Genomic DNA, 25,170 nt, shown 5'->3' with positions numbered 1-25,170 from the left:
CCTATGTCCTACAGCCCATGAGGAAAACTGGCTGTTGCTGGCATCAGGTAGTTTATGGGCAATAATCTTCCCAGTGCCCTGCTTTGACCTCAGAACTTCCATTAGGGCCAAAAGGAGTTCTCTAAGTGCAAAGCAGGAAACAATGCAGCCAAGGAAAAAAAAAAAAGAAAAAGTCCTGGATCTCTTGGCCTGTTGCCTTCACAGTTTTATTTTGTCCACGTGGAAAGATTTAGTGATTGCCTTAAAAGGCCTGAGCATGTTAACTGCTTAAGAGTATGTGTTGCAGGGCCTGAGCAGATGGGGACAGAAGAAATGCTTCCGGACAGCCACCCATCAGTGTTTATTCAGCAAACATGTAATAAGCACCTACTATGTACAGGTACTGGGCTGGGTGCTGAGCATCCCAGTGCAAATAACAAATATCTCACAGCCTGGTGGGCAAGAGAATAGATTAATACAGTGTTGTAATAAAATAATTGAGAAAGGCACAGAGGATCATGGAAGTCTTAAGTGCAGGGGCTAACCCCACCTGGGATTCAAAGGGAAGGACTCTGGGAGAAAGCAGTGAAGCATCTATGAAGAGTTTCAAATGATGAGTAGGTGTTAGTGAGGCACAGGGACATTCCAGGTCGAGGGCACACTTGAGCCGAGGGCTTGAGGGGCAGGAAAACAGCATGATGTTTGGGGATGGAAAGGATTTACAAACAGTTCAGTGCTACTGCACCCCGAATTTCAAGGCAGGGAATGAGAAGACCTGAAGCTGGAGAGACAGCGTTCTAGTAAGTTTGCCAGGGTGAGAAATGAGAGCTTCGTCTCACAGGACAATGATTATATTGAAGAACTTTTGACCAGGCAAGTGACATGATGAGATTTACATCTGGAAACATTGCTGGTTGACATGTGACAGATGTATGGGGGAAAAGGAGAGAAAATCCAGTCAAGAGGTGGGAAAAACAGTTGTGCAGGAGAGAGAAGGTGAGGTCCTGAATAAGGACAGTAGGCAGTGGAACCAAAGCAGTGATTCTCAAAGTATAGTCCTACATCCACATGATGGAATTCTGTTCAGCAATAAAAGAAATATTTATTAATACGTGCTAGAACATGGTGAACCTTATAAACATTATGTTAAGTGAAAGAAGTCAGACTTAAAGATCCAGGTTATAGGATTCCATTTAAATGAAATGTCTGGAAGTAATAAAAAGTTATAGGGGTACAAAATAGATTAGAGGTTTGCTAGGAGTGGAGGTACAAACGGGATTAACTATCAATGGTGATGGTTGCACATGATAAACTTATGAAAAATTACTGAATTATACACTTTAACTGGGTAAATTTTACATCAAGTCTTTACAATAAGCCTGATCCCTGAACCAGCAGCAGCACCTGGAACCTTGCAGAAATGCAGATCCCCAGACCCCACTCCAGACCTTCCGAGTCACCAACTCCAGGATGGCACCCAGTAACTGTTTCACAAGCCCTCTCGGTGATTCTGATGCATGCTGCAATGCAAGAGCTACTGGATTAAAAGGGAATGAGGGGTCAGAAAAGTTCCTAAGGGTAGCTCCCTGGTTTGGGGATTGGAAGGCCCAGTTGCTGGGAAGGCCACTAAATGAGGCTGGGAACACAAGAAAGGCTTAGTAGTTAAGTAGCAAGGAGTGTGCAGTGCCTGCGGGACACCTAGCAGGATGTACAGCAGACACTGCATCTGTGACTCTCCAGAAACTTCTAGTTCCAGACATCTATGAATGGAGACATCTACTGTAACCACAAGGAGATTCCCAGGGAACTTGGCTTCTGACACAGTTAAGAAGGGGACTAGGAGGCAAGGAAGGCATTTTATATGCCTTTTAGAAGCTTACGGGGAAAAGGGTGAGGCAGTAGCTAGTCAAGTTATGAAGGGTCAGAGGAGGCTAATTTTAGAATGGGACAAATTTGATAAAGAGGAAGAAGACAGTAAGAGACTTAAGATTCAGGAGAGAAAGCCAGAAACAATAATGAAACAAGTCTAAGAAAAGGCAAAAGGAGTCAGATCCAGGGCAGACTTTGGTCTTGGACAGAAACCAGACACCTCATCTGAAAACAGAGGGTATATATATATATATATGTGCTTGTAGGTTACTGAAGAATATCCCACAGAACGGACTTTTCTACATAAAGTAGGATACCAGGTCATCTGCTGAGAGAGGAGACAGGGGCTAGAGGGTTTAAGGGCGGAGGTTGCTAGAGATGCAGAGGAGGAGGTGGAAGGTTGGTGAGAAGCAGATAATCAACATAGGTTGAATCTTAGACTAGGGAGATCCAGAGAAGTTTGACAGGTAGAAGGAAACAAAGGAAGAAGACACCCAGGGTCTACAGGACTCCACATAACAGATGAGAAAAAAGAGCACGAGTAAGATGGAAAGACAGGAGACTGTGCGCCAAGATGGAAACGGAAACACAGGGATCTGCCAGGAAGCAGGATCTGGTGTTTTCAGGGGCAAGAGTGTGTTCCTGGGGTGGACAGCCGGATTGGATATCCCAGCCATTTCTACTCACGTAGAAAATGTACAAGCCCTAAGCCCTCAGCTCAAATGCAGAGATTGTACTAAACCCTCTCCATGACAGCTGTTGCTGCTGAGGTATTTAATCCTGGAAAGCACGGTCTGTCCTCCCCCAAAAGTTTTGGTTGCAACAACTGGGGTTACAGGTGGTGTTTATAAGCTAATTGATAAGCAGAAGTGTTTTGACATCCTGACCAAGTGTTCTTTCTTCCCAGCATGGTGCCTGAGAAATGAGGGTGTGAGTTCCGTGCTCCTGGGATCATCCACTCCTGAACAACTCATTGAAAACCTCGGTGCCATTCAGGCAAGTACTACAGCGCTTTCCGGTAAACTCCAGAGACTATCATGGTCCGTTGAAGATGTCCCCAGGCAGTGTCCCATCTCTTTCCACCTCTGTCCTTTATTGTGTCACAGCTGCATGAAGGCCTCTAATAGAGGGAAAGGCCATCTGTTTCTAGCTGGGGGGTGCGGGGGGGGGGGTGCTTAGCATAAGGGGGGTACACAAAGGCCCAAGAAGCAACAGAACTTTTACAGGACATGGATCCAGGGGTGTCCTCTTATGAACAGGCAATACTGTCAAAGCACATTCTTCAGGATGGTATGTGGGACAGTGCATTCCAAGACCCAAGCAATGTTACACTGGGCGACTGAATTCCCAAGCCTGACCATAAAAACCTGCTTAATAACCTACCTGAAATTATGCATTACTCCTTTCCCCAAATAGTTGCCAATCTACGTTGTGCCAAGCCCCCCACCCCTTTCTGCTCCCATAGCATCCTGTATTCCTCCTCCCCACCACAGTATTTGTGATCATGTAGTAGGATTACCTGTCTCACCACTGGAATGTGAGCTCCCGGAGGTCAGAGATTTTCTGGCATCTCCACCGATTTTCCAGTTCCTAGCATACTGTGTCTCTTAGTCAACAATCAAATACCTGTTGAATGAATGTTTCCCACATTTTAAGAGGATATAGGCTCAAAATTCTATTTTGGATTTCCAGGATCACATCTTTCTAGCAGCAAATTCAGGACTAACCACCTTCCCCGGGGAAGAAGTGGATTGGATTTGGTAGGAGCCTGCATCGGTAGTGAGAAAGTGGGAGAGAGATGTTCCTGGGGGCTCTATCTGTGGAGAGGGTGAGGTTAATGGCTGCTGTGACCATCCCGTGCCCCAAAGGCCATACCTCAGTCCTGAGCCTGCCCCATGCTCAGCCCTGAGGGTCCTAAGGACCCTGCCCACTACTCTTGCCACAGCCAGCACCTGCCACAACAGGTATGGTTGTCTATTTTCCTACTGCTCACTGGGGAACAGAAAGGTCTCCCCTGCCTGCCCATCCCTGAAACAAGCCCCATTAACCCTTCCAAAAGGAAACCCATGGAGGTGTGAACGAACTTGATTAAACTTAAAACATTTTTTAAAAACCCTTTTGGCAAATAGCCCAGAATATGCTGGGAGATAAATGGTGCCAACCTCCTTCCCATCATCACTTTCTTAGGGCTGTGCAGCTGCCCCTGCTATGAAGAACCTCTCCAGCCCCCCAACTCCTCCCAGAAGTCTATGGGGTTCCATCCCATATGGGGAAGGCTCCTTCTTATGAAAGTCACCCCTACCTTATTTTCACTGATGTTCTGGGAAAAGATAAGACTACACGGTGACAAGGAGGAAATAGAGGAACAGTCTGTACACAACTGAAATTCAATGATTTCAATTCCATTAACAGCTATTTAGTATGTATTGTATGTTTGGCACCACGCTAGGCATGGAAGGTACGGAGCAAAGAACTGGCCTCTGCCCTCATGAGATCACGGGCTGGCTAAGAGTGAATCAGATAAAAAAAAAAAAAAAACCAATCTATCCCTTAGTTCATTCAGATCTTTGAGAGCCTACTATGCACCAGGCACTGGAGACACCTTAACAGACAAAGATACTGTCCAGGCTTTAAGGAGTTTACATTCCAGTGGGAGAAGCACATAATAAACATGAAATAATTTCAAAATGTGAGGACTATTAGGTAACTAAAGAGGGTTCTGTAACAGAGACTGAGAAATGGGTGGGCCTACTTCAGATAATGTTTGTGCCAAAGGCCCCTCTGGGATAGGTGTATCCTTAAGTCCAAAAGAGGAGAACACAGCATATGAAAAACCCAAGCAAGAGCATTCCAGACACAGTGGAGAACAGTGCAAAGGCCTGGAGATCATTAGGAACTTGGCTTTTTCCAGGAACTGCCAGCCTAAGGCTAACGTGGCCAACATGTAGTGAGCAAAAGGGACAGTGGATGCATTAAAGTGGAGTCAGGCAGGAGATGGATTTCAAAGGACACTAAAAAGGTTAGTTTTGTTGTATGTGCAACAAATCCTTCGGAGCGTTTTAAGGACATGCTGTTATTTGAATTTTTAAAGACTGTGCTGGCTGCTTTGTAGAAAGTGGAATGAAGAAAGGCAAAGGCAGTTGTCCAGGTGATGAGAGATGCTGGCTTGGATTAGCTAGGATGGCGGCTATAGAGGTGAAGTGGATGGATTCCACAGGCTTTGGACACAGACATGACTTGCTGATGGCTCAGCCAGAAAAGGGAGGAACTGAGATTCCTATCATGCGAATAGTGACCACTGCCATCCCAGGGGGAGTTAATACTGCCTGGGAACGGTAAAAAGAGGTAACTCCTGGGCTGTGGGAGTACTCCAGGTAGCAAAAGATGTATTTCAGAGGAAAACTCCGGAGTCCATCATCTTCTCAAAGCATTTCCTCCCTAGCAAGGCTCAGGCTGATAGCAGGATGCAGTAAGAGATGCTCAAAAGGTAAGATAATAGGGATGCTACCCAAGCTGGGAGGCTGCTTACCTTGGAGGCTCCATCATCCCCTCCCTCTTTCCACTCCCACCTCCGGCCAGCCCAGCAAACTTCCACCCGTTGTGACTGGGCAGCTGGGGGCACCCAGCCATGGTGGGACTGGCGGCAGGACAGGAAGTGTGCGGTGCCAACAGTGGTTAAAGGAAAGTTCTAATGGGCACGAGAAGCCAGCTGCTCTAAGGGATGGAATGTGCCTCAGCCACGCGTAAACTGGAGGGACATAAAGTCAGAGCCTCAATAAATGGCCGACTGGAGAGGATAAACCACAGCTGCAGGCAGGCAGCCATCACCTGCACAGGCCCCCATCCGCCCCACTTCCACCTAGAAGGTGGAGAGAAGCAATGTTCTCCCTTCTGAGGCTCCCCATCACCTCCTCAGAGAAATCCAGGCTTCTCAGCAGGCAGGCCCTTCACATCCAGGGCTCATCTCCCCTCACTGTTCTCCTTCCTTGGTATCCTCAATCCACCAATTATTCCAGTCAGTAGAACAGCAAGGTTGCCAAACTGGTAGCCTGTGGGATGTTTGTGTCATCTGTAGTGGATGAAAATGTTTTACAACAGTTGCCAACATTAAAAAATCGGGCGACTTCACATAAAATTCTGGAGGTATGGCTTCTCTTAAGTCTTACAAAAGGCTATATATACATTTTTTCATGTTTTATTCAAGTACTTTTATGGTTTCTTTTTTTAATGTTTAAATCTCTATCTGAAATTTATTTTCGTGTAATGGAAGAATTTTTTTTTCCCTCACATGGCTAACCCATTATATTTTAGACAAAACTTCCCACAAATCTAGTTTCTAGATTTGGGTCCCTTTATTGTAGTCTCGTTTGAAAGAACACACTAGTTTCAATTCTGAGGTTCCAAAGCTGGTGGGAAATGAAACTCTCCCTTTAGCTTCAGACAGGAAAACGTTAACCAGAACTAGTTTCTTAGGCGGAGTAGCGCTACTCTTCTGCCAAACCCTAAGGCTTTTGAGAACAGCACTTGAGTGGAGACAAGGTCACCCGGGCCAGCATGATTGCAGCAGAGGAAGGGTGAGGCTGAAACCTCAGAACTGACCATCATGCTTGTATTTTGCCCGAGTCTCCACACAGGGTCAGTCTATTCCTGTGAAAAAGTCTGCCTTTGTCCCTCTCCTTATGGTGTAATGCGTGCCCTTGGTCCCCCTCTCATGATAAACGCTAGCCTTGGGTGATCTCATCCTCTCCAGGGCTTCAGTCAGCATGTCTACACAAATGACTCACAAACCCTCAACTCCAATCCTCCTGCCAGCACTAACCCACAGCTGCACTCGGCTGCCTACGGAGCTATGCCTCTGTGGATCTCCCCTAGACACCTTAAACTCAACACCTCCTACTTCAAACTTCTCATATTCCAAACCACTCCTGTGGCTCTCTGTCTCCATAATCTACACCTCTATCCTTCTAGTGTTAAAACCATCATCATCCTCCAAAATGTCCTTCTGATCCAGTCTTTTTCTACTTCACTGCCACCCGTTAGTTCATGCTTTTATCATCTCTGGCTCCAGCAGCAAGAAATTTCTAGCATCTGCATTCCCTTTCAATCTCCTTCAAACTACCTCCAGGTGCCTGACAGGGTCACTCCCAGCTCAGAAGTCCTGAGAGGTTCCCCACTGACCACAGAATCAAGTCCCAACTCCAAAAAAGTGGCATTTGAGGGCTTCCACGCTGTTTACCCCAATTTCCCCTTTCCTATCCCTACCATCACCACCCACTCTACACTTTCTTCATCTCACAGACTTCTCTCTCATGAGCCATTCCATCTACGAGGGATGCCTGTTAACCCCTGCCCATCCTTCACCAGGGTTGTGACCACCAGTGGCAAAAAATCTCTCTCAGTCTCTACATCTGTGCTGTCCACAACCCTAGCCTCTAGCCACACGTGGCTTTTTAGTGCACAAAACCAGCTTGTCAGAATGCAGATGTGCTCTAAGTGTTACATGTACTGGATTTGAAAGACTTCGTACTTAAAAAACGTACAGCATCTTAATTTTCTATACCAACTACATGTTGAAATGTTTTAGATAAAAGGGGGTAGAACTATGAACTTCACATGTTTCTTTTCACTTTTATGTGGCCATGAGAAAATCTAAAATCATGTGACTTGTATTTCCATGTGTATTTCATTTACACAGCATGCCTTTATTCAGTTAAGCAATACTTAGAAGCACCAACTGTAAGCCAAGCACTCTTATCATAGGAGATTCAGTGACAGAAAAAAACAAGGTCCCTGACCTCAAGGAGCTTACAGTCTGCCAGGGACCTTAGATTCTAGTTGTGGTTTATAAATGTACGTAAGTCTAGACAACTTTGCTTAATATTAAGCACAAAGAACAAATGATCAGGTACTAACCAACCGTATCCTTTGTACTTCTCATGCTCTAGGTTCTCCCAAAGATGACATCACACGTGGTAAATGAGATTGATAACATATTGCGAAACAAGCCCTACAGCAAAAAGGACTATAGATCATAAAGCAGTGCATGAGCCATAGGACCTGCATGGTTAAAACTGCGGTCTACACTGGTACAGAATGGTGTTACTAGCCAGTCTTTTGAGTCACTTAGCAGCCTGCTGCTCAACCTCTAGTATTCCTGGATTCTGAGGTACCTGCTGTCGCTACCACTGTGCACCTGAATAACGAGCACATCTGAAAACTCACAACCAAGAAAATCCATTCTATTTTCTTACCTTGGACTGGAGTCACCTGTTCTTGCATTGCTCTGTACGCCTCATGCTTATGCCATAGAAAGGATATGAGGGGAAGACCTAGTGCCTTCAGGCATTTAGTAACTTACAGTAGGCTGTACAGATCTATTTTTTCAAATGAATAAAATCCACAGATGCAATGTGGATTGCATCAGAAAGAGGAGGCTACGTTCACTCAGAAGTCTTACTTGGGAGAACAAACAATTTTACCTTTTTTTCCCCCCCTATTTTCACATGAAGGTTATCAAAGGTTGTCTCACTTATCATTAAACAAAACTAAAATTCCTAGGTATTTGCTTTCATTACCTTTTAAAAATATTCACTGTTGCTTGGCCCCGACAATGACCCTGTATTGTAACTGACCCAAAGCGTCTCTATTAAGATTCTATTAACGTTCTGTCCATTCACATACAGAGATAATTAAAGGATGAACACCCAATCTTTAACTTGAGACAGGATGGCTAATTTACGAAAGGGAGGATTACACTGCTAAGGAAGCTTAGCTTTGAATAAAATGTAATGTATATGCAACTGAAGTGTTCACTTTTGACTACATTTTATTAAAACCTGCTTTATACTTCTGACTGCTTGTAGGCACAGCTTCTGCAAGTTTAAATATTTGAGCTTTAAAAATAAATACACAAATGCTCAGTTTTGTAAGTAAACCTGTAAAATATCCACAAAGGCAAATGTTTGCTGTTTAATTAGCACTGGGATTTTACAATATAATGCTTGTTTTTGAGCAGTCATCATGAAAGTGAATCATGGACTTTGTGAAAAATGCTATCACTACTCAGAATACACTGGGTGAATTAACTTGCCTAGTGAAAAACAAATGTTAAAGAATTTCCTCATTCTATAAACCACATTATATATGCACTAAACTAAATGCATGGAAGCTCTCTGCATGGATTAAAGGGGCCTAGCCTTGTTGCACACAGAAGCAGAAGTCTAACCCTGCCATTACTGGTTACCTACCCTCATGAGTATGTCACTTTGGAAAAATTGTGAGACTATATTGTGTGTACCTGGAAGGAAGGAAAACTTTGGGGGGTGGGATCCTAGCTCTCTATTTGGACACATGAGCATGTACAAAATTCTAATTTTCTGGCTAGCCAGTACCCCGTATAGAAATCACTTTGACGTTTAAAGATTATACCATCAGCTTAAAATGCTATTTTCTGCCACCATTTCCAAATATGTATTTCATGATTAAGTTCTAAATCTTACAGCGTTAGTGTGAAATACCAATGAATTTTCTTTTTTGTTACTACTACCTGTATTCTAATAAGGAAACAGTTGGGTTTTTGCCCAGGAGTACCAGATTAATGATGGAAATGGATCATCTTTCAGTTGTTCATTGTGTATTCAATCCAGTGAACTACTACATGCATAAATGAGCTGAAGTTGGCTAATTGGACCTGCAATTTAACTTCTTTGCTTAGAGTAATAAAAGCATTTTGTGCACTTAATCTCAATTAGTTTGTCTCTGATCTTTCATTATAAGAGTGTGCGTGTGTGTATATATGTATATATATATATCCACCTCCATAAGATAGGAAGAATCATCTGAATAAAAATTATGTTGGCAAGTAAGCAGCACTGAATGATACCCAACAGAAACAGGATTAAAAGATTTCAATAACAATCCAAAATTTTTCCTCCTCTTAATGAAGAAAATGATTAACTGCTAACAATATCATCTCTCATTGGATTTTAGAAATACTCTGCACTAAAGCTAAAGCTTCTCAAACTCTTTTAAAAACACCTGCAATTAAAACCAAATACAAACATTATTGCTTAGCCATTAGTTTTCTGACCGACAAATCATCTGCCATGGTAAATATACATTAGAAATGTCAGTTATATCCTTAAGAAAAATTTCCATGCACCCCCATATTCTTTTCTGGAAAGAATGTCTTGGCAGAGAACATACCATTCCGAAGGGTAACCTGGCTAGCAGTCATCTGCATACTGAAATCTCAGCCAGCGGAAATGCAAACTAGACGCTGTGTGCCTGGCTGCCCACTTTAAGAACTATCACTTCATCAATAGTGCACCATCTGTCAGATGTCAGAGCCTCACTCCAGCCAGCTTCCAGGCCACAACTCCCTGGCAAATGAGGAAACCAGGCCTAAAACCCAAGTATTCAGTGTTCCAGTCCTGTGCTCTTTTAAGGATGAATTTTATGAAAAATTCTGTAGGGAAAATTTTAAGTTAAAAAAAGCTTGAGTAAGAATCCAAATTCAGAATCCATTAAAAAGAGGCAAAAGTGAGAGAAGAGATGCAATGAACACTCATAAGAGCCAATGAGAAGTGAGTCTCTAACCACATCCATGAAAATCTAAACAAACCACCCCAAAAACCCTAATCTTCAATTAATTCCCCTGCCTGAGAGTCCCAAGAGGTAGGAGATAATCCCCTAGAGCCTAAATAGATAGATCTGTAGATCAGTTCTCTATCGGTCTAGGTCTATGCATCCTTTGTGTCTCCAGAAACGGCAGTGACTGGCACGCATGCTGAAAACACAGAAATTGGGTGGGCAGGACAACACGGCAGGCACATGCTGGCAGAGGCCTGAAGTGCTGCTCTGTAAGAGAACCACACTACGCCCATCACTGCCGCACAGACATTTAATTACTATCTCAGAAACTACAAAGATGCACTTGTACATGTGTGAAAAATTTAAACAGTAATGTCGAATAATGTAATAAAGATTATGTACTTATTCATATGGCTCTCAAAGATGTCAAGGGCAAATATAAGTTTTAAAAAGCAAAGTTTAATCATACTTGACAAATAAAACCTTTCACAAGAATTCTGGGTGTGAATCCAACCTCCATATTCTGGTTAACTTCAAACCTTGTACATTATTCTTTCCAATTTAGAATAATTTACCAAAGAGGACAACTGGTAGATTTTTACCGGCTTATAAGAATAATTTCTAGCTAAGATTTTTATTAAGTTGTAAATGAGAAACTAAAAATAGGAAAATGTAAAATGAGCCAACATTTTAAGCCTCTACTTACCACAAGGAGTGTAGGGGGAGGGGCTATTTAATCGATTTTAATCTCAATTACAGCAGAATCCTTTTTATTTTACTGGTATTGGACATGGGGTCTTTTAAAATACAAATTCTACAGCAGGTTTTTATGAACTAAACCAGATACAGCCCATCATGATTCTATGTGCCACATAGCCATTTTAGAGATGAGGAAAAGTTCTGTAATTCCCAAGAGTAAAGTACTTGTACAGTAAATCCTGAACGAAAATTGGCAATGTGAGCATATACCTTACAAACTTATGCATAGAAATTTAACAGTATAGAAAGTCAGAAATCATTATCAGAACCAAAAAATGCTATAGGTAAAATGCAAGACAAAACCAAATTTTGCTTATATGCTTTTCTACAAATTACTCAGTTTATGAACTCAAGAAACATTCTATTAAGAATATTAAGCCGATGCCCTTTTTCACCACCCTATTGTAAGTACGGCACACGGTATTGTAAGAATGGTGGCAATTTCCCCCCCTTCTACACAGACACTGACATCTAGTGGCAATTCTCTACCAGCAATTAAAGAAAAAAAAATACTTGACCCAGCTGATAGTAGACCCTGATGGTTTGTCAAATAAGCAAATGCATTTAGTACACAAATTCCATGCCACCAAACTACTGACCCCTTATTTATCTACAAGAAAAGTTAACATAGTAAGAAAAATAAACCTCCTACGTCTTTCACTACTTTGCAAATGACTCTCTGGTAACTTCCCTGTTCGTTCCATATTATCCAGTGACGGTACTATGGATAATAATGCACCAAAGAAAAATAAATTGCAAACTTCTAGAAGCAATGAGGAAATATAATCCTCAATGAAGACAATGATGATGTAAGTCACTAAGCAAATGTGCTCCTGCCCCTGTCCTCCTTCCAAGTTCTTAGATGTGGGCCTACCAAAAATATCCAATAGCACAGAAGATGAACTTCTGAGGAACACTTTTCTATAAAGTTATAACAAAACAGTAAATATTTACAACATTCACCTTAAACTTACAAATGGAAACTAAAGATTAAAAGTAAGGTTAGAAATTAGGGATAGGGTATTTCTTTTGAAGTACTGTTTGTTCTTTTGAAATTACTGGGTGTGGTCAAAGTTATAAGAATATGAACCTGTATCACTTGTGATTCTGTAACCTTTCAAGTATTACAGGTTAAAAAGCTTCCCAAACTTCTTCAAATCATGGCACGCACCAGAAAAATTGTAATTATCCCTACACACACCGGTTAAAAAGTGCAAGAGACTGCTCTTGGCTAGACCCAGGGGTGAAGAGGTTAATGTGAAGAGGTTCTGCTCACAATCGATAGGAACCTGTGGACCAAGAGGTCAAATTTATCAAGGTCCTAATGGAAAAATGCTGACAAGCACTAAAACCACCGCAATTCCTTGGAGAGTTCTTAGAATTCTGGAACTAAGACCATCAACATTACTTTGGCCTTTCACACATCAATATTCAGGAAAGTAGTTCTCTACTGAACATTCCTCTAGTGGTGTGAGACCCTAGTCAAGGAACACAATGACTCCAGTCTCTTAACAAGTCAAACCAACATGGTAGTGTTGAGCTGACCTCCCTGGCCACCCAAGACCAAAACTATACAGTGAACAGTATATGCTTTAATCCCACAGGACTACCCTCGTATGCCTGTCCACTATTTTTAGCCTATTGCCTTGCCTGCCTTTCTTCTGTAAGAAAGACAGAAAGAAAAAGACAGAAAGAAAGAGAGGGAGAAAGAGAGAAAGAGAGAAAGAGAGAAAGAGAGAAAGAGAGAGAGAGAGAGAGAGAGAGAAAGAAAGAAGCAAACAAACAAATTTTTCCACAAGTTTCTCTTCCCCAAGTTGGAGACACCTTGTTTTTAACTTTGAGTTATTTCGAATCACAAATTCAGAGACTGGTAAACATGAGGCTTCTGTTCAATCCCCAGGGGAAAGGATTCATTCTGATATTTATGGTTCAAAAAAAGTTGTAATATTGTGGTTAGAACACAGAGAACCAGTTATTAACTTCTTGCTACTATTATAAATAACAGCTCAGTCCAGGTTACTGTGACCTCTGACAGATCAAGGAAACAAGTTATTTTCTCCTCTTGTGATTACAGCACACTGCATGACACTTTTTACCTTTTAATAAATGTCCTGGTACTCGGAGTTTCCTTTCCAATTCCTTTAATTTCAACAATCTGTCAAAAAAGAGCCAATACACAAATACTGAATTACATTTTGTTGGGTTTTTCAAACCCTCAAACTGCAGACTATAAAAACATCTTGTGTGTCTCTCACTCTGACCACCCTGCTACTTTTCCATATACCACAGGCCACCCGTAGATATGAAGCCAGGGGGCAAAGCTGACATGGTCTACTTGGAGCCAGTAGACAGGAGGGCGATGAGGCCTGATGAAGCACTTATGGACAAAATATAGTTCCTGTAAAAATTTAATGTTAAGGAAAAATTAAAAGCCCAAAAGCAGTTCAACACAACAAAAAGAGCCCATCTCTATGGAATGCAGTTTCCCTCCTGACACTATGAAATGACAATGATGTGCAGTCCCATTGTCTGCAAATACAATTTACAGAAGACTATAAAGAATGAAGAGCATTCACGGGAAATGTGTCCCAATTTTAAAAAGAGAACACTTGAGCCAGAAACCTAGAACACATGATCACAAAGAAAACATCTGAATTCCATTTAACCTAAAGGAGAAGAGCTAATCAAAGAGTATGAGCAGGAAGAAGAAACTTATCCTTTTTCCCCCCAAGAGCAAAGGAAAAAGAAGTCTCCCCCGCCCAGCAGTGTTTTGGCTACAGCTGGCGTGTGGAAGCAAAGAGGCTGTGAAAGTTCAGAGCTACTCTCAGTCACAGAACTGGACTGTTCGGGGAAAACCACTCTAGTATTCCCAGAAGATTCAAGTTGGAAGTGTCTGCTGTTTTATTACATCAAAAATTCCACCTGTTGGGGCGCCTGGGTGGTTCAGTCGGTTAAGCATCTGACTCGGTCTCGGCTGAGGTCACAATCTCATGAGTTCGAGCTATTTAGTGGACTGATTGCCTAGACAGTTTTTGTTTATAGTAAAATACTCAGGCAAATCAAAACCAAAATGAACTACTGCTTCCAGACTTCGAAAAATGCTAAGCAACCTTTAAAAGGATACACTGTGGGGTTGAAGTTCTTCAATATAAAGAAGGAGGCAACAATGACCAAGACCAGGAATAGGGTGTTGTTATAGAAGATGGAAAATGTTGTAGCTTCATAATCGGCAACTTCATTCTTCTTCCACAAGATTCTGCAGACAAACAAATCAAGTGTATAAATATGTATTATAATATTTTATATGCCACATGGCTCTAGTTCACTGTAAGTTTTTCCTTAAGCATTCTGAACAGAATGTGTTTTTAGTATTTAATTTAATCAGCACTGTGCCCCTTTTCCTACTGAAAAAGGTATTTTACTCTTAATGAAAATAGCTGCTGGGTGTATTACCTTTTCTCCCAGGCAGTCAGAGCTTTGCAGGAAGGGACAGATTAATTATAATTGGCCTGGTTTCATCAACAGCCTAAAGAGACATCTTTCTCTAGGTCCTCACCTAAAACAAACTCCATGATCAGTAGCCAGATGAAGCTTTCCTGGCTGTTTGCTGGCTTGAGACTCTCAATAGCCTACAGATTTCAGCCTTCAATATTACAACCAGCTGTGGCTCACAGAAGCCGACTTCTTTGCAAATGCCGTTAGCCACCTTTAGATAATTCAAACAAGTAATCTGCTTGATCATTAGGAGGATTTTTAAATTTTTTTATTTAATCCACTTTATTATAGTTTATTAATTTACTAAAATTTTATCAACCTTTTCGTTTACTTCTTCACACAGGCAGCAGGAAATTCCAGGTGGCCTGTGAATAAGGGAGCCTTTATCCCACCTGGTTAGTTAACTTTGTAAAGTAATTTTTAAAAGGATAGGCTGTGACTAGTAGGATGTGAAATCAACAGGGTGGATTCAACACTCAGGGACAACAAATGAGTGGGCTGAGACCCACATTAAAAAAAAAACATAGAAAAATATCAAGTATACGGATAATTAGATAATTATCTTAGCTAATTATCATTTTTTGAAATATTTGCATATGTGCATGTTTGAGTGTATTTGGTCAAAAGATAAAGTATTTTATTGTGGATCATTATCAAAAAGGCTGAAAGCCATCACCACTGACACTTTATCCTCCCAAAAGATATATACTATTCCGGGGCCAGATGATCCCCTCCACCAATCCTAAGGACAGCACTATGGCTAATGTCCCTGGCAACTCCTACATTTTATTCACCAAATGTTCTAATACAAAGTCAACAAGCTTGACAGTAAAGGAGTTAAATGAGATAAACTATCTTCATCACAACAAGTTTGTGGTCTCAAACATAAATGCCATAGTTCCTTAATTCTATGGATAGAGTCAACCTAGTAAAACTTCTATTTAAGTTTGGGAGAAGTGAAAGACACTATATTAAATGCACAGCCATCAACTCTAATACACTTCCTGATTTCAGAGAGGTTTAAATATAAGTTTAAAAATATATAGGACTTGGAACTGGGAGGAAATACATTATACCATTTTAACAATGATCAAAGAAAACACCACCTCAGAAAGATGCAAAGGCCCAACGTGGTTTAATTCTAGAAAACACTCGAACAATTGCCTGTTTTCAAGACTGTGGCATAAGACCCAAAAAAGACAGGTTCCTTAAATAGGTTACTAGCATGCCTTCACTATGGTTGCTTAGATTATCCTACCTCCATCAGAGCACCTCTCCCTACCTCCCTGCCACGCCCTGACTCAAACCCATCTTCAAAAACAGTCTGGATGAAAGAAAGGGCTCGATCCTTCAGGTTGCCCCTGCTCCCAATATGACCAGGCATGACCAATACGCACTGTATATCAGTGTATACACAGGATTGTCTTGGACAGCCTTCAGAACTTTTTCTACCCCATCCATATCCTGGCTCATTTTGAAAAAAAATGAAGACCCTCAAATGCTGTCATCAGCAATAGTTCTGCCAAAACTTCACTGGTAAGAAATCTAGTTTGGGAGAGCACTTCCAAAGACTCATTTTTCCAAGGAACACTTCCTACAAGAGGAAGACTGAGAACTCAAGAACTGTTATCATCACATAATGATAAATGACAGACCAAGAAAAAAATAACACTCACATCCTGGGATAAATGTCAATGAACCTCTGATTCTCCTCAGCTGATCTCCAACCTTGAATGGATGGCAAAGCAGTTTCAAAGTGGCATGGAGTACCCATTCCAAATGACTGTAGATGGTACCTTTGAGGCATACACATCTTAGGCAAAGAGGTGCTAATAGGCCTTCTCTTGAAACAACTTACTTTTGAGGGAGAAAAATGCTAGCTCTTTTTCTTTTTTTTTTTTTGAAAAACACTAGATCTTAGTGAGAACCTTAGTCCCAGGTATCAGCGTCAATTTTGAGGAGAGACCTGGGTACAATTTTATCCACTGTGGTTTCTAAGAGATGAATAGTAACAGCACAAATTTCCACTGATGACAGGAACAGAAACTTTATAATCCTCTGACACTCTGCATTTTATGTATCCACAAAACCTACCCTTCATTCTACTTTGAAATATCTGATCCAGCGAATGGCAAAGATATTTCATTTCCACTTCCAACTCTTCTTCACTCATAGTGACTATCTGACTACCATGCTGAGAAAAATTCTGAGACATATCCCAGGATCAAGAACACGTGCCAGACCAAATCAGGCAAGAGGAGACCCATTTGCCACCTCTGATATAATTCATCACCTAAAACGTACAGAGCTGTAACAAGCACTTTGAAAATGGGTAACTATGATGTATACTCCAATTTAAGAACCACTTTTCTAATAAATACTATAAATTCAGTAAAAAGATTAAAAAAAAAAAACCTAGATTCTCTAACCTCTAACGTTATGCAAAAATTTACAATCAGAAAGCTATGCAGCCAGACCAAATTAAAGCTGCTCCCTGAAAAAAGGCCTTCATTGTCACTATTTTAATATTGTACCCTTTGGAGGGCACATGGCTGGCTCAGTCAGTAGAGCATTCAACTCTTGATCTCGGGGTTGTGAGTTCAAGCCCCATGTTGGGTGTAGAGATTACTTAAAATAAATGATTAAAAACACACATATATATCGTACCCTTCAATTTTTACAAAGGATCTAGGAGATAACCATTTCTATAATGTTTTAGTGGCTTTTCAAAACCACTGTAAAAGACATTGTTCGTTCAAGTTACTCAGCGTCCCTTAAATAAGGACCGACTTGATAAAGTCCTTCCAAGATTCAGTGCCAAGAAAGTTTCTTTTCAGAAGGACTTACATGCTGCTTCTCATCAGAAAATGAAAGTGTAGGACCTCGGACGCTAACCCTGACACTTGGAAGCTCAGAGCGAAGTTTAATGCTCAACTGCTGTAACTAACTCTGAGGTCCTTATTCACCCATCTTTACTTTTAAATGGTTTCTGATCTTTCAAAATTGTACTGTTCTGTTTCATATGCACTTTAATATTGCAAGTCTCCACAAGGTCTTTCTGGGGCAAGGTGGGTTAAAAATTCCATTTCACAAAGCACTTTGCAGACACTAAAATTTAAGATCTATGAAAACCACCTCAACTTGTGACTGTATTAAGCCCATGTAACAACTCTTAGGCACAAGTTTATTCAATCATTCAGAGACTTCTGCTACTCAGCTATTAGACTATTAAGCCTTCTAAGAGCAGTTGGCAGGAAAATTTGAGGGGTAAGGGCTAACAAATGTGGCACAGATTTGGGCAACAGGAGACAGAGTTCTCTCTTTCCCAACCAATGCAGATAACCAAGAACTGGATGTCCCTAGGGAAGCTCAGGAACGGAAATACTACCACCTAAAAATGCTCACACACAATACAATGTAAACTCTTCAGACCCCGAGGGGTGAGGCGATGTGCTCAAGGTCTCACAGCTATCAAGTGGCAGAGCCAACACTGGATGAAGTTCTGCAAGCTCCTAAACTCCAGGAGAGCAGTTACAAGTACAAAGCCTCAAGCCACACTGCCCGTGTTCTTGTTACAGACTGACCACACACTAATTAATCTATGACCTTGTGCAAATTACTCAAGCTTTCTGTACCTGTTTCCTCAAATGTAAAATGGAAATAATAGCCCTACCTCACATGGCTCTTTAAATGAGCTGTACGGAACACAAATAAAAGCATCTGGTGGTAGTAAAAATTCAAAATGTCAGTAACTGTCATTCCATTATATCTTCTACAATATCAATGTTTAACCTCCAGCAATTCCATTATCCACATTCTCTAGGCAGAAACCAACACTTATTTTCTACAAAGTATCCCCAGTTTTGATTATCACCAACGTTTTACAAGTCAAACCTTTCATCCTTTTCCTTTCGAGACATCTTTCTATTATCAGCTTCAGAAAGTTTTCGAGTCACTTCTTTGGAAACTGCATCCTCCCTCTTCTGTGCTACTCTAGAAAATAAAAGAAAAAATGTTTCCACATGCTCCAGGAATGAACATCACACTATCTGAAACACTCTGTACTCATATTTTATATTGGCAACTACATGATACTTTACATTTCAAGAAATAATCTTGACAGAAAATTCCAAGTTTATTTTATTATAACAGCCAAATATAGTAACAGAATTCAAGTATTTTATTATAATAGCCAAATATAATAGAATTCAAGAACTTCTGAAACATAGTTTTGAATTCTGCTTAAAAGGGTAATTTTCCAGGGCTCTTGGGTGGCTCAGTCAGTTGAGTGTCCAACTCATGATTTCTATCATGATCCCAGGGTTGTGGGATAGAGCCCTGTGTAGGGCTGTGCACAGAGTAGGGCCTACTTAAGATTCTCTCCCTCCCCCTCTCACCCCTCCCCTTGCTTGCACACTCTCTTGCTCTCGGGGGGGGGATAATTTTCCAAAGTTTAGGTATTTAATGGGTAAACAAGTCAAATGCATTTATAAATTATTGTAACCCCATTTTGTTTATTTGTTAAATTTATTTGTTCAACAAATAAATTTGGTAAGGTATTAGCAAATGATATAGGATTTCAATTCCAGTAAATAAAACTAGGCTTAAAAAAAACAAAGGAGAATTAGGGAAATAACACCTGTAACATATTAAAGTAATGCTTTTAACTCCACTCCAGAGTCTAATTTCACTAAAAATGATACCACATGAGGGATTAACCATAGCACATGTAATTAAAAGAACCACTGGTTGTATCAAAAGATAATATATTATCAGCCAGAAAAGGCTAGAAGTGGTATTTAAAAGATCAGATCAGGGGTGCTTGGGTGGCTCAGTCAGTTGAGTGATGGACTCGTGATTTCAGTTCAGGTCATGATCTCATGGTTTGTGAGTTCAAGTCCTAATTGGGCTCTGCACTATCAGTGCAGAACCTGCTTGGGATTCTCTCTCTCCCTCTTTCTTTGCCCCTCCCTACTCATGCGCTTTCTCTTGCAAAAAATAAATATTAAAAAAATTTTTTTTAAATATCAGATCAGAATCTTCAGTGACAAGTCAAACAAAAAATTAAAATGTATATTCATCAGAAAATCTTTAAGGTGAACTTCATGAGATTGCTAGTGAAAGAGAGGATAAAATTTAACCTATGATAAAATGCAAAAAGCCTGCCAAAGTTTATGACATGTAAATTCAATATGGTATATTTTTGATAATATAGGAGACACTGGTTAGCCATAAATATAGAAGAACTGATATAAGCAAAATATACCAACAGTCCCACTATGAAAATGTTCAACATGATACAGAGATGTATTAAAAGCAACAGGATGTGGAACATAGAAATCTGTTCACTCTATGTTCAATTAATTAATCCCTTGTTACTGTGCTATATTTAGTTCTGGTCAGTGTATCAAGGAAAGATGTGGAGAAATTAGGATGGATCCCTGAAAAGAAAGCCCAAGACCATTCAAGGCAATAGTTCTCAACATTTCTTTAACCACAGGGCTTCTGGGATACAAATTAAACACAAATTCCCAACTTCACTTGATTCATTATGTAAAAGTCCTGCTCTTAAGGGCAGAGACTCTGATCTCTGAACCTCTTTAGCAAACCAACTTCAAGTGTTTCCTGAACTTTACATAAGACCACTTTTTCTAAGGCCAGCTGATAAGAAATGGATGTGGTTTACAGCAGAAACCTTTCTGAGATGAACAGAAAGAAAAAAATACACACAAGTATGTGTGTACACACACACACACCACCAGGATGCTAGGACACAGGAACAAACTATTTGCAAAAGAGTTAGCTACCTCCAAGTGTCTTTAGGACAGATCATCTGTCCATAGGACAAATCATCTCAAAGAGACCAAACCAGATTAACCAGTTAATTTCTCCTCTATATTCACCTAACAAACATATAACAATCTGTCAGGTTTATTATAACTCAAGAAGCTCTATTCTCTTAGGGCTCTTAAAAAATAAATCTCACGCACCACTGAATGCTCTGAAACAAAGTGAGGGTCACTCCAGCGGCCCAGCAATCAGCCAAATGAGAGGACCTGCAAAATCAACTGTTTTTCCTCTATTATTTTTTATCTATTTTAGAACCTCTCCAGAAAAAAAGAAAAATACCATCTATTCAATTTTTTTTTAATTTTTTGTTTACATTTATTTATTTTTGAGAGACAGAGGATGAGCAGGGGAGGGGTTAGGGTTAGGGAGACACAGAATCAGAAGCAGGCTCCAGACTCCGAGCTGTCAGCAAGGCTGACAGGGTCTCGAACCCAAGAACCGTGAGATCATGAGCTGAAGTTGGACACCCAACTGACTGAGCCGCCCAGGCGCCCCCCATCTATTTAATTTCTTAAAGAAAAACATCTTTGCAAACATTTTAAGTCATTCCACCTCAAAAAAAATTCCTACAGGCTCTCACCCTCAATGTCTCTGACACTGCACATAAACATTTGTTATGTGCTCAACACTATATACTTAACATATTATCCGTGTTATCATATTTAATCCTCACCATCTATGAGGCACCATTAGTATCCCCATTTTACATCTCAGGAATCCAACGACTAAAAAGATGAAATGTGTGCCGAAGGCTATATATTTAAGAACAGCAGAACTGGGGGGCACCTGGGTGGCTCAGCCAGTTAAGCATCAGACTCTTGATTTCGGCTGTCAGGATCTTACAGTTTGTGAGATCAAGCCCCGTGTCCGGCTCCACGCCGGCGGCAAGGAACCTGCTTGGGATTCTCTCTTTCCCTCTCTGCTCCTCTCTCTCAAAAATAAAGAAATAAAGTTAAAAAACAAAAAAAAACCAACTGGGACTGGAATCCAGATTGTCAACACATAAGCTATCTTCCCTCTCCTACGAACAGCTACCCATACTCTGCCTCTTCCTGGGTCTTTGAGCTTTGATGCACCTTGTAAATCTGTAGGAGTTTCAATGTGAGTGGCAGGATTTAATATTAAATCAAAACTACAATTAAAGAAAACAATTCCACTATGAGAGAACCTATGAAATCAAGTCAGTAAGTCATTGAAATTTTACTGAGCTAAATGTACCGTTACCTGTTGTAAGGGACATAAAAGACATGGCAGTGGCCCTTAAGAAGCCTAAAGCAGTGGGGCACCTGGGTGGCTCGGTCGGTTAAGCGTCCGACTTCGGCTCAGGTCATGAGCTCATGGTCCGTGAGTTCAAGCCCCGAGTCGGGCTCTGTGCTGACTGCTCAGAGCCTGGAGCCTGTTTCAGATTCTGTGTCTCCCTCTCTCTCTGCCCCTCCCCTGTTCACGCTCTGTCTCTCTCTGTCTCAAAAATAAACGTTAAAAAAAAAAAAAATTAAAAAAAAAAAAAAAAAAAAAGAAGCCTAAAGCAGAAATGAGAAGGTAAAAAGACCATTAATTTTAATTCCAAAAAGGTTAATGAAAAATAATTCCCAAAACAAGTCAAAAGATGTCAAGTCTCAAAGAACTGAATTCCAAGGACATCACAAAGCATGGGTCATACAGGGTGCCCAGGTCTGAGGCCTTCGCTATCCACAGATGGCCACACCTCATGAGAAAGGCAGCCCAGAACAGCAGAGGCCAAGGTGGGCTGAAACCGGAATGGCAGTTGGTGAAGAGGGCTGCCAAGCAGAAAGATGACAAAGATGATCACTCTGCTGGTCTAGCAGAAAGGCAGTCACACAAACTTGAGCTCCTATGGGTCCGGAACAGCAGCAGAAAAGCTCTTGAAGCCACTTTCAGCCACTGAGACCATTTCTGGGCTTCTTACAATAAATCCCTGTTAATTAAGATCATCTAAACATGTTTCTATTCCTTGTCACCCCAAGCCTAACATACGGACAACAAACTTAGAATTCATATTATGTGTGATCCTAAGATAGAGGAAATAGGAGACTCTTTTACATTTTCACACACTTAGAAGAAAAACTGTAATTAGCATTAAATCTGTCAGTTTTAAAATAAAAAAAAAAAGACCATTTCTTCCATGTCCAAAAGTAGTACATGGAGAACTCAGAACTATTCTTTGCAGAAAGAATTCCATTTGGCTTCAGAAATGTTAACTTACTTGTGGTTTGTTTTTCTGATGAAATTTACTTATTTTGAGAGAGAGGGTGCGCATGCATGAGGAAGGGGCAGAGAGAGGGAGAGGGGCATCGAGGAGAGAATCCCAAGCAGGTTCTGCTGAGCAGAGCCTGATATGGGTCTCAGTCTCATGACGGCAAGATCACGACCTGAGCCTATGTTAAGAGTCACACATTTAAACAAGTGAGTCACCCAGTTGCTCCTGTTTTTCTGATAAACCCCATGATTAAGGCTAGTGCTTAACTGTTCGAATGTCTCCCTCAAAACCTACTTGCGTAACAATGTCAGAAGCATGGTCTCTGCTTCACTTAATAATTCTTTATAGCATTAGTATGCCTTCCCCCCAGGATAAACAGCTCAAATTGATACTTCTTGAAAACAAGACATACAAATGGTCTTTAAGACATTCTTCTATATAAAAGTGCAACATGTAATATATACTTCAACTTGAGAAATATACTTACTTGTGCTTGAGAACAAATTTCACATTTTTGTATGCAAAGGCTACCAAATAAGTGCTTACTAGGGTCATCACACTATAGAGAACGGCAGACTGAATAAGATCCATATGCCATATTCGCCAATATAACCCTGAATTAAGATAGAAGGGAGGGGGTACAAAAAGGAACAAAACATTACCACCCAGCTACAAAGGCCTGCTCAATTAATTACAGTTAAGCCTATAAAATACAGTCCAGGTTAGGAAATCCAATACGGTCAGTATATGTGGATCTTTAGAAGTGATAAAGTTACAGTCTCAAACTTTCCCAGCTCAGAAAACTTTAAAAACAGAACCTTCCCATTACTAGTCCAAATGAGATTTCTGCTTCTTCTGAAATGAGAATAAACTCAGGAGCAAAAACAAACAAACAAACAAAAATCACAATTCACACTTCCCGTTTCAATCGGTATTACTATCCTAAGTATACAGCTGTTCCAAAACACCACGTGCAGTCCCAAGCCATAGTTTACATGCTGACGTGGCTATATGAAATCAAGGAGGCACAGAGCTCCACGACACGTTAAAGGCACGGTGGGATTTAAAAGGCCGAAAGAAAATAAATCTCGATTTAACTGCCTAACAAACGTGCAAGCAGGAGGAGAGACAGGAGATTCAAATCCGGGAACCCTGAGCTATAAAACCAACTTTGCCCAAGTATGCAAAGTTCTTTCATCGAAGTGAGAATTCTAGAAATGACCTAATAGCATTAAAAAGTTGAAACCATTTAGAGCGCGGGCTCTTGGCATTGGTCCAAACTCTCTCACCAAATTAGGCAAACGACGTTCAGCAGTGTGAAGTGTTTCACCTAAAGCTACAATTCTCGGGTCGAAGGTTAATGCGAATCTGACTCTCGCCTAATTCGTTAGTTTTTCCAAAATAATTAACGATAAAGTTTTAAAGCTCGTAACGGTAAACAACTGTGTGTGGGGGGAGGGGGGAACAGAGCAGGTCATTTATGCATGTAGCACAAAATCTTAATCCGGTCGTTTCCCGATTAGGGGCCCCCATCCCAGAACTAATGAATCACAATCTCTGGGAGTGGGTTCACAAGGGACTTTCCTGTGAGGCCGCCCAGCCCCGTCCCCGACGAGAACACTAAGGCCCACAGAGGCTACACGCTTTCCCCGTGCTCTGGGAGAGCTGGAGACAGCCGCGGGCTAAATGCCCCAGCACTCACTCCCGCCAGTCCGCCGGGCCCTGCCACGTCCCCGCCCAGCCCGACCCGCTGACGGCCTGCCGGGCCCGCCAGTTCCCGGCGCTCACAGATGGGGATGGCGGACACGATGAAGGCGTTCCCAAAGAAGAGCGCGGAGGACTTGGCCGAGAGGTTGCGGCTGAAATCCTGCAGGAGCAGGTCCTCCTCAGATTGCTGCTTGGAGCCGCCTTTGGGAGCCATGGTGGAGCCGAGCCTCGAGCCTAGAAAGCCGAGCTGGCTGACGCCGCTGGCACCGCCTCCGCGGTCGCCTTATCCACTAACGACCCGTCAGCGCTAAACGCGGAGGCGGGACTCGGCGCGGAGCGGGAGCAAACTTCCCCAGGATTGGCCACCGCTATGTACGTTTCCCGGCGTGATTGGGCAAGAGGACCAGACTTCCGTATTCCTGGCCAGCCCCTTGGCTAGCCGGCTTCCTAAAGAAGGACGGGATTTGTAGTTTCGTGGGTGCTTTTTTTAATGAGCAAAACTTTATTGCCATTCCACTTCACAGGTGCCGTCACGCTTTCCAAGTCGTTGGCGTTACAAACGAGGAAACTATTCTGGCCTCGAGTCATTCAGCCGGTCATGCAACAAACGTATACGGTTGGTATCCTCTGGGTATACCCAGCACTTGGGCACTGGAGGAGGAAGAGGAGAAAGAGAAGTATGGATAAACATGTGTGAATCC

General features: G+C 41.5%; 2 protein-coding genes and 1 long non-coding RNA gene across 7 annotated transcripts in view; 2 read left to right on the top strand and 1 right to left on the bottom strand.

The window, feature by feature from the left end:
* Nucleotides 1–9,595, top strand: part of KCNAB1 (potassium voltage-gated channel subfamily A regulatory beta subunit 1) — a 411,162-nt gene extending 401,567 nt beyond the window's left edge. For all 5 annotated transcript variants that reach the window (XM_019440230.2, XM_019440216.2, XM_019440219.2 and 2 more), the window contains 2 exons: nucleotides 2,756–2,844; nucleotides 7,794–9,595. In XM_019440230.2, coding sequence (XP_019295775.1) covers nucleotides 2,756–2,844; nucleotides 7,794–7,883 — 179 coding nt within the window. In that variant the 3' untranslated portion in view covers nucleotides 7,884–9,595. The remainder of the gene's footprint in view (nucleotides 1–2,755; nucleotides 2,845–7,793) is intronic.
* LOC128777299 (uncharacterized) lies at nucleotides 3,029–7,320 on the top strand. Its single transcript, XR_008422547.1, has 2 exons — nucleotides 3,029–3,458; nucleotides 5,745–7,320. It is a non-coding gene; the product is annotated as an uncharacterized LOC128777299 (long non-coding RNA).
* A 3,728-nt stretch (nucleotides 9,596–13,323) lies between the features above and the next one.
* Nucleotides 13,324–24,742, bottom strand: SSR3 (signal sequence receptor subunit 3). Its single transcript, XM_019440242.2, has 5 exons — nucleotides 24,551–24,742; nucleotides 23,250–23,376; nucleotides 18,589–18,687; nucleotides 14,324–14,455; nucleotides 13,324–13,597 (listed from the first exon to the last, which is right to left on the bottom strand). Exons 1-5 carry the CDS (start codon nucleotides 24,681–24,683, stop codon nucleotides 13,531–13,533), a joined length of 558 nt encoding a protein of 185 aa, XP_019295787.1. The 5' UTR covers nucleotides 24,684–24,742; the 3' UTR covers nucleotides 13,324–13,530.
* Nucleotides 24,743–25,170: the final 428 nt, after the last annotated feature.

Source organism: Panthera pardus, unplaced genomic scaffold, assembly GCF_024362965.1.
Source record: "Panthera pardus isolate Hobbes unplaced genomic scaffold, ASM2436296v1 HiC_scaffold_16, whole genome shotgun sequence".
In the NCBI taxonomy this organism is placed as follows: domain Eukaryota; kingdom Metazoa; phylum Chordata; class Mammalia; order Carnivora; family Felidae; genus Panthera; species Panthera pardus.
The sequence above is the reverse complement of the archived record's forward strand: the minus strand, read 5'-3'. Positions and strand labels throughout refer to the sequence as shown.

What these genes read in the sequence shown, in the direction of transcription:
- SSR3 (XM_019440242.2), bottom strand. Translation starts at nt 24,683, where the DNA reads ATGGCTCCCAAAGGCGGCTCCAAGCAGCAATCTGAGGAGGACCTGCTC. An exon ending in CGTGTCCGCCATCCCCATCT is followed by an intron (nt 23,377 to 24,550) that starts GTGAGCGCCGGG and finishes ATCTTAATTCAG; the next exon opens with GGTTATATTGGCGAATATGG. An exon ending in AAGAACTTCAACCCCACAGT is followed by an intron (nt 13,598 to 14,323) that starts GTATCCTTTTAA and finishes AAATTTTTACAG; the next exon opens with GAACTATATTTTGTCCATAA.